Source organism: Cryptomeria japonica, chromosome 9, assembly GCF_030272615.1.
Source record: "Cryptomeria japonica chromosome 9, Sugi_1.0, whole genome shotgun sequence".
In the NCBI taxonomy this organism is placed as follows: Eukaryota; Viridiplantae; Streptophyta; class Pinopsida; order Cupressales; family Cupressaceae; genus Cryptomeria; species Cryptomeria japonica.
In genome coordinates this window covers 35,402,651-35,411,474 of record NC_081413.1, presented here as the reverse complement: position 1 = coordinate 35,411,474, position 8,824 = coordinate 35,402,651, and the positions used below count along the sequence as shown (strand labels likewise).

At 34.6% G+C, this 8,824-nt stretch overlaps 1 protein-coding gene across 1 annotated transcript; it reads right to left on the bottom strand.

Annotated features, from left to right (window-relative positions):
- Window positions 1–368: 368 nt before the first annotated feature.
- On the bottom strand, window positions 369–6,178 carry LOC131045288 (costars family protein WS02710_H03). The gene is made up of 2 exons (XM_057978851.1): window positions 5,963–6,178; window positions 369–810 (listed from the first exon to the last, which is right to left on the bottom strand). Exons 1-2 carry the CDS (start codon window positions 6,047–6,049, stop codon window positions 628–630), a joined length of 270 nt encoding a protein of 89 aa, XP_057834834.1. The 5' UTR covers window positions 6,050–6,178; the 3' UTR covers window positions 369–627.
- Between the last annotated feature and the right edge of the window lie 2,646 nt (window positions 6,179–8,824).

Below are 8,824 nucleotides of genomic sequence, written 5' to 3'. Positions count from 1 at the left end.
TTGAATATTCAGCTCTATCCTTAGGGATTCGCTTTACAGGATAGAGTCAAATTCAACAAGTAAATCAAATAACTCATCAAAAAATTTCACAAGAATGTCAAGTAACTCTCATTCATTAAATTGATAAGAAACTATTTTAAAAACATGAAAGAAACAGTAAGATGCATTATTTCTCTGTGACAGATTCATCAGAAGTATTTTTGCATTTATTGACAAGAAGTTGCAAGACATGTCAATTTAAATTAAACTACAGAAATGCACGCAAACTCTGAACCTGAATCAAAAACAATGGGTACGTCGGTCAAATAACAAGACTAAATGAGCAGATAAAAGTATTACAAACTAATTCAATGGAAAATCCGAAAAAATAATGAAAAAAGGACCTTTGTTTATTCCATTGGAAAAATATTTCAATATAACATACAGATAACAATTGTATTATCAATAACCTTGGGAAAATATAATGACACATAAAATATGTGACTTGATAGTAAAGATAACCCATGATAGCCAGCTCAAATCCTTGAAAGAATTATAATAACCCAACAATACGATTTTTAATTTAGATACAGGAATAATATTGTTTAAATACCCTTTATCCAGCCATCATACTACCCCCACAGCTTGTCAATTAACTGCTTGAGTTGGGGGTTTCAAAAGTACAATTTCAACATTGTCATGTACACCCTGCAACAAAAGCTCTCCATCATATGTTAGAATTTTCCGTTTCTTTGCTGCTCTTAGAGTGCCCACTAGTGCTTCAAAAATATTTGCACACCTATCATCATTAAACAGGACGCCAAATTTAACCTGCAAAAGACAACAAAAAAATTAGGGTCCTTATCAAGCTACCAAACAATCTTGCTTAGTAACCCAATGGTAAATTAAAATACCAAGACGTTGCATAAATAAAGAGAGAATTTAACACCCACATTTTCCCTATGTTTTTTTATTAAAAAAACCTGGTAAATAATGTATATTATTTCTCGAATTTAGAATTTCTAATCATCTTCACTAAAATTTTACCAGAATAATATAATTGAAAGAATAATATACACTAGTAAGTTCTTTTTCTTATTAATCAATTGGCTAACACTTAAAGGGTTAACAGGATTAAAAAAAATCTTTTTTCTTTTATTTGGATTCCCATATAATCATTTTTACTCCCATCTTTTAAGTCTAACTTCTAAACCCTGATATAGTTGAAATTTTCATGGTCAATGATAATGATTCAAATATTTTTGATAAACAAGTGATTTTTGTTTCATCAACATTTTGGATCACAATCTGTGATCAATCATCTAAAATCTTGTCGAGTGTGGGCTTACACATTCTTAAATCTGGGTCATTATCATGGCACCACAAGACCATGGCTTGCTGGGCCTGTATGATGTTATGTTAGTTAATGCTAACTTCAGGTAAGTGACATTGCTACAAAGGAAATGAACTAGATGTTGAGATTAAAGAGCAGATTAAGTAAAAATAAATAGCAAAACTAAAATAACAAATAACACAGCGAGTTACGTGGTTCGCCATAACCGCTACATCCACGAAAAAGCAGGACAATTACTTTATTCACTGTTGTTACTCAATACATAGTCTGCACACCATTTTATACAAATGTTAACTCTTCAAATATGAAGAGACGGCCAGCAAATGAAGAGATGGAAAAAAGGAATGGTTAGATGACTGTTGAACTTCATATTCTCAACAATCTCCCATTAAGTCCAACCCATACAGCTATGAACAGTGTTATCCCCTGCATTTCCACTCTTAATGTTACATTGTAACGAAGCCTGGAGAAGCGTTGCAAGCCTTAAGCTTCTACAAATTCCACTTGAGAACACTTCGTACGAGCCTTCTCCAAGCAATATCAGAGTTACAAAATCTAGCAGCTGTTCAGCAATTTGAATCATAACACTACCCTTAATTTTTGTAGCTGATGTATACACACCTACACCAAGCACTAGAATCTTGAACTCTCCACATGCTCAATGGTTCCAACAGCATTTCTCTTCAGTACCATAGCTTAAACCATACTACAATCATGCAGTCCTCCCCAGCAATTTAGCAACTTGCACATTTTCCATATTTAAATTCACTGGATTCTTGGGGCAAACTTGAATACAAGCATCTATGACTGAACTTTCACTGCCTCAAGCTTTGACATTGTCAATGCTAACAGAATACTTCGAAAACCCTGTCCTTTTAACACCATTGGCCATTAATGGCTTTCTGGTCCAACTTGCCGAAACATCCACTTCAGCCTACATAAATCCCTCAGGCACAAACTCCACAGGATTCTCCCATTCTACTGGATTGTTGCTCATCAAGCGAACACAAAACTTCTCAAGTTCCTGCAGTTTGTTCTTAACTACATTATCAGACTCTATATCACTTTTAGCAGTCTGGGGTGATTTATAAATTTGTTTCATTGTCTCAATAACAATCGAACTAGCTGACATTCCGATACTAGCAGAACTAGCAGTCTCCACAATGTCTATGGAACCACACACCTTGGCCACTTTGATAGCCAATTCAAATGGATTCACACCCTCCACCGTATCTACTATCTACAACCTTCCCATCCTTAAAGATCAAAGATGACAAAACATGGGACCACCGAGATAGAGTACACATCTGAAATCTCTGGTTGCTCTTCAGCTTCAGCCCTAAGGAACTTGGTGGAAGGGGTATCTTTGGAGAGATGGAAAACAAATTGATCCATCTTCGAATAATCCTTTCCATGCAATTCTACCAATATGTCCATTGGCTTTGCATTGCCAAAGGGATTCACCTTGGCCTTTTTACTCGAAGTACTATTTTATTGTGGTGAAAATGGAACAATTTTAATACCATTCTCTACACAAACTCGATCAAACTCTATGGAGTAGAACTCACCATTATCCATTTTTAGATACTTAATTTGTTGTCGATAAGGTTTTCAACAAGTGCTGTCGATAAGGTTTTCAACAAGTGCTTTGAAAAACTTAAATTTGTCAAACACTTTAGTCTTCTTATTTAACATATTAATACAAGCCTTTCTAGTGCAGTCATCTAGAAAAATAACCAAACAATTAGACCCACCAATCAAAGTTACCTCCATAGGACCAAAGATAACCACATGCACTGGTTGTGTCACCCTATCACGTTCCTTGGTATAAAAGCTAATTCTCATTTTTTTGTCATATGTACAGTGCTCACACATCTCCAAATCCACTGATTGCAGCCCTGGAAGTTGATCCCTTTTGTACAAAATCTCAAGGCCTTGCTCGCTCATGTGACCAAACCTCTTGTGCCAAAGCTCCAAGTCACTGTCTACAATTGCCTTTGCAATTCCCGCTTCAGTGTGACTTTCTACAACATACAAAGTGCCTGATTTGCTGCCCCTAGCAATTACCAAGGCCCCTTTTATCAATTTCCATCTACTTGATTCAAAGGTGATCCCACTTCAGTGTGACTTTCTACAACATACAAAGTACCTGATTTGCTGCCCCTAGCAATTACCAAGGCCCCTTTTATCAATTTCCATCTACTTGATTCAAAGGTGACTACATCCTTGAGAATCCAATTGTCTAGCTGAAATCAAGATTTTCTTGAGCTAAGGGGCATATCTAACATCCCATAGCAGCCAACTATTTCCATTTGTTAGTTTCAACAAGATATCCCCTTTTCCAACAATATCACAAGATTTATTATCACCAAGATAAGACCTTACCAAAATTATCACTTTGTAAGTTTTTGAAATACTCCATGCATGGAGTGGCATGAAATGATGCTCCAAAATCCAGCACCCAAACATCTGTTGTAGATTCTCCTATGGTTCGGATAAGAGCACCAGCATCTTCTTCATATGCTGCATTTGTTTCATTTCTTTTGACTGATTTTCAACTTTCCTGAAAATTTTCTCCCACTCCTTACCGGACATCGCAGTTGGCTTCTTTACCTCTCCTTCTAGCATTATTGCGAAATCTTTTTGCACTAGAAAAGCTTCCAACTGTAACTTCCACATTCTGAAGTTTTGCCCTGAGAATTTTTCAATTCTCCATTCATCTGCTTCTTCTATTTTTTCTCAAATCCCCCACAATTTCTCCAGCAGCTTCTCCTGAGCTCTGATACCAATTGTTGAGTTTAAACTTTAAAGACCACATTAAATAACAATAAACAGCTAAACTAAAATAGAGACAATCAGAAAGGAACACATAACACAGCAAATCACATAGCTCACCATAAAGGCCACATCCACCAGAAAGCAGGGCAATTACTTTATTCACTGTTGCTATTCAATATATAGTCTGTACACCATTTTACACAAATGTTTAACTCTTCAAATATGAAAAGACAGCCAGCAAATGAAGAGATGGATGAAAGGAATGGTCAGATGACCATTGGACTTCACAATCTCAACACTAGATTCTAAATATAACTTGTAAAAAGCTCTACACGATGATGCAAATGTGCAAAGAACAAGATTTTAGACTCCATATTGTTTGACTTGACATTTATTAGCATGTAGGCTAATGATTATCAACAATATGCAGAAAGGTTTCCAAAATGCGTTTCCTTATCTGGGTGATCAGGACAAATTTTTGAGCTACAGTTATTACTTTTTATCTTTCATAAGATAATTAAAGAGAGCATATAAAACTCTTTGCTTATAGTAAGTTTTTCTCTAAATTGACAATTCAATTTTATAAATCATTCACATGGAATGGATCACTGATCCGGATCCTAGGAACAATAATGCCTTGGAATAAGCATGTGTAATCAAATGGAACAGAGCGATTCGATAGGAATCTATCCCTAGAGCTAACATCATGTAACCTAATTGAGACATGGTAGAATAAGGCAAGCCTCTTTTAAGATCTTTTTCAGTGTCATAGTCACCACAGGTATTCACTGAATTTTGACCTCTGCAGTTTCAGATGCAGTCGTCATTTCACTCATAAAACAACGCAATGGTATTACTCTTGCCCCAAATAATACTTCAGAGATACAAAAACACATGGAATAATGTAATTAGCTGATGAGGCAAGGATTAAATACTGAGGCCATGGAAATAGTCGTATTTGACATTTGTTTAAAAACTTAAAAGTAAATAAAAGCGAGAAAAATAGCGATCAGTGAAAGTCCTAAGAGTGTAACCTAGGTTCAAATAGGCTGTGGTAATGTTATTACCATTACTTCAAAGTTTCAAACATACATGTGACAAGCTTGCAGTGATTTTATGATGTTACTTCAAGCGAGAACTGCATAGCTACACAGAGTCATCAGTAAAAGATGATGTAGCAAGTTTAAGTATTATTACCCTCAGTCACATATGACATCTGGTATAAGGCTAATGAGGTACATTAATAAGAGAGGGATTTGTGTGGAATGCTGGGTAAGGTGACCCATTAACTGCAACAGATACGTGGCGAGGTTGTGGTATACATTGGAGCATGATAACTGTTTATAAATATCTAAAATCTGTTCTAAGCAACCCATAATCTCACCCAAGATCTACTTTGAAAAAAAGTGAAAAGACGCAAGATCCGCCTCTGTTTGATTGTGTATGTACCATCAATTTTCCTTTACCTTGATAAATCCTATTTCTTTAAAATGGAAAAAATTGTTAAAAATTGATAGAAAATTCATTCAGTGAAACCAGCTCCATAAATTATGGATTCCAAATGTTCATATCTGCTCAAGATATGAAATCTTAGAACCTAAAAAATTAACACTAGTACAAGAAAAAACCTTTAACGCTGACGACAGATCAACCCAATCGGTTGAGCATAAGGCTTAAGAGAAGAATTTGGGTGTTTTAAAGCAAAATGTAAAGTCTCTGGAAGATTCTTCATGTGAAGGTAAATGATATGTACAAAAATTCCTATGCCTGATAACAGATCAAAGATTTCAAATGGGTTTTCTACAAACAGAAAATGTATGCAAAATGGAAGCCGACGGAGAGATTACTTACTACATAAGATCCATCTGGGCGGGGCTCCGCAAGACGTTTGATCTCTTCCTTGAGACGCTCCACCTCTTCATCCACATTCATCGTCATTTTCTGACGTCAACTGATCTGCACACTGAGATTAATAAAATACAGTGTAAACTCTAATTAAAATAAAATGAAGGAAATATAAGCCAATATCTCTTGGGTTAATGTGGCTTTGTGACGTGGATAGCCACTTGGCTTTGTTTTGTGGGGAAAAACATCTGTTTAGGTTATCCATCAGCAGGGGTATGTATGCATAAAATAAAACAGGGTGGGTATGTATGTATGTATGTATGTATGTATGTATGTATGTATGTATGTATGTAGTGTGGTATTGTGATTTGGATAGTCACTTGACTTTGTTTTAGGGGAAAAATATTTGTTTTATTTTAGGTTATGAATGTTATCTATCAGCAGGGTATGTATGTATAAAATAAAACAGGTGTATGAATGTATGTATGTATTCGAAGAATATAAAAAATATTAGTTAAAAGAAATAAAAATAAATGTCTTAATGTACTTAAAATAAAAATAATAATAATATAGTTAGAAAGTTAAGAAGAAAGGCGACAACTTGGTGGTATTTTAGTTGAATATAATAAAATGAGTAAATTTAATGACATTCAAGTTTTAAAATACTATTAATATAGAAAAAACATCTTTGGAAGGCAAAATAGAAGCTCAACCGTCAATCTTGGTCACATATACCTAATAGGGTGGAACTAATTTTGAATAAATAATGCGAGTACATAATGCATTATGCACAACACCTAAAAGTCCTTAAGATCAATGTTTGAAATTTTCAAGTGATAAAATTATTAAGAGCAAAGAATGGATATTTTAATGACAAATGGAAAGTCTTTGTTTTGATAAGCATATTGAATGTGGATAAGGACAAGTTGGCACTCAAGATAACTATGGTGAGTGTAATTATCTTTTTGTTAGTTGCTTCTAAAATGGAACCTCGCCACTAGAAGTTCTCATATGCAAGGTATCGGTGCTTTTAGATAGTCATTTTTGTGAGATTAGTTTGCAAGTCTATATGTTTTTTTATTAGTAAAGCAACATTAACTATGGCACTGACCCTTAACATAGTCAAAAACTATCAACCGCAAACAAACAACATCAAAAGTCATGATGTTGGCAACAAGAACCACAGCCCGAAGGCAAAAAAACAATACACAGTCGGACAAGCCAAAGAAGACCCTGTCAAATCGGAAAACACCCAAAGCCCCAATCAAGGAATGGGAGAGACACCCAAATCTGGACAAAGTGGGGGTTGGGGGAGGGGAGAAGACTTCCCCTTTTGCCTGCGAGAAACAACAGTCCAGGCGATGCTATCATTAGGACCATCATGCAAGTCTATATGCTGCTAAAATTCATATGAAATTTATTTGAGGTGAAGACTCTTATAAGAATTTGCATTTAAAGTTTGTTATAATCTATTTCAAGATTTGACAATACATTGTGCAAGTTTTTGAGTTTGGGGTTTTTCTCCAAAAAGGGGTTTCCCCACATAAATCATGGCACTGTTATATTTTATTTTTATTCTATTTATGTTATTTTATATGTGTTTCTTCAAAACATAGCTATAGGAGAGGGATCAAAGGTTGAGAACTATAATGTGGGGGTAGATAAGACATTAATGTTAAGTATAAGTTCAATGACTGATAAATAACAAATAACATAGTGCATAAAAGATTGATAAATCTCACCATAATGTGGCTCTTTACATTGCATTCTCATTATTCCAATTACATATCTTATGTGTATATATTTTCTCCTAATTCATTACATATATTCTTCACATACATATTCTTATATCTATTACCTTCTCTCATATTGCTTCTCCTAGTTTGTTATATTTGATTATACCTTATACATATATCCTCCTATTGGGGCATGTCCCATACAAACTATATTTTTCCTTAAGGTGCCATATAAGTAAAGAGCTCTACAACCCTTTTGAAATGGTTTACAATACCTAATATGCTTAAATGTATATCTACTCTACCTTTTTCTCTACCAACATCATCTCCCCTTTCAAAATTATATCTTGTCCTTGAGACATGGAAACCAAATTAGTTTAACTTTCAAGGGTTGATGGTAATGCTTCAATCTTGCCCCATTGACATATCATTGTAGGTTTGTTTCATCAAGTGTTTTCAATTTTACTACTAATTGTGGGATATCATCGATATGGAATGGACCTGGCCATCTTACAGTTTTCAATTTGCCTTTTTTTTTAAATTACTATCATAGAGTGGAACCATATCATCTTTCTTAAATGTTTTTAGTTATAGGATTTTGTCATGTCAGGCTTTGTGTCATTTTCTTTTTGCACGTTGATGATATAGTGCTTATTGTCTATTATCATCTACTTTCTCCAAATCCTCCATTCTTTGTTTCAAATATTCATGATCAAAAGGTCTATGAGTGAGTGCAATATGGAATTTGGGTACAATAAATTTTAAGGGAAAAATAGATTCTATCCTATATACCAACTCAAATAGGATAAACTTTGTGAACTATTTGTAGGTAGCCATAGACGTCCATATAGGTTTTTTATGTCCCAATCCATCCTATCTCTATGACACATTTTAGTTAATGTGGTTCCTATAGTTTTATTGAGAGCCTCACTAGCTGTGTTAGTCTAAGGATGATAAGTGTTAGGAATTAGGTGTTGTACACCTCACATATTTTTATGATGTTTAATTTATTAATGTGTGTGTTACACCTAGGAGGACCTAGAAGTACATGCATTACTAGGTAACATTTTTGGGGCCACTTTATGTGTTGTATGTAACATTGGGATATATATTAAATATGGGGTCACACATT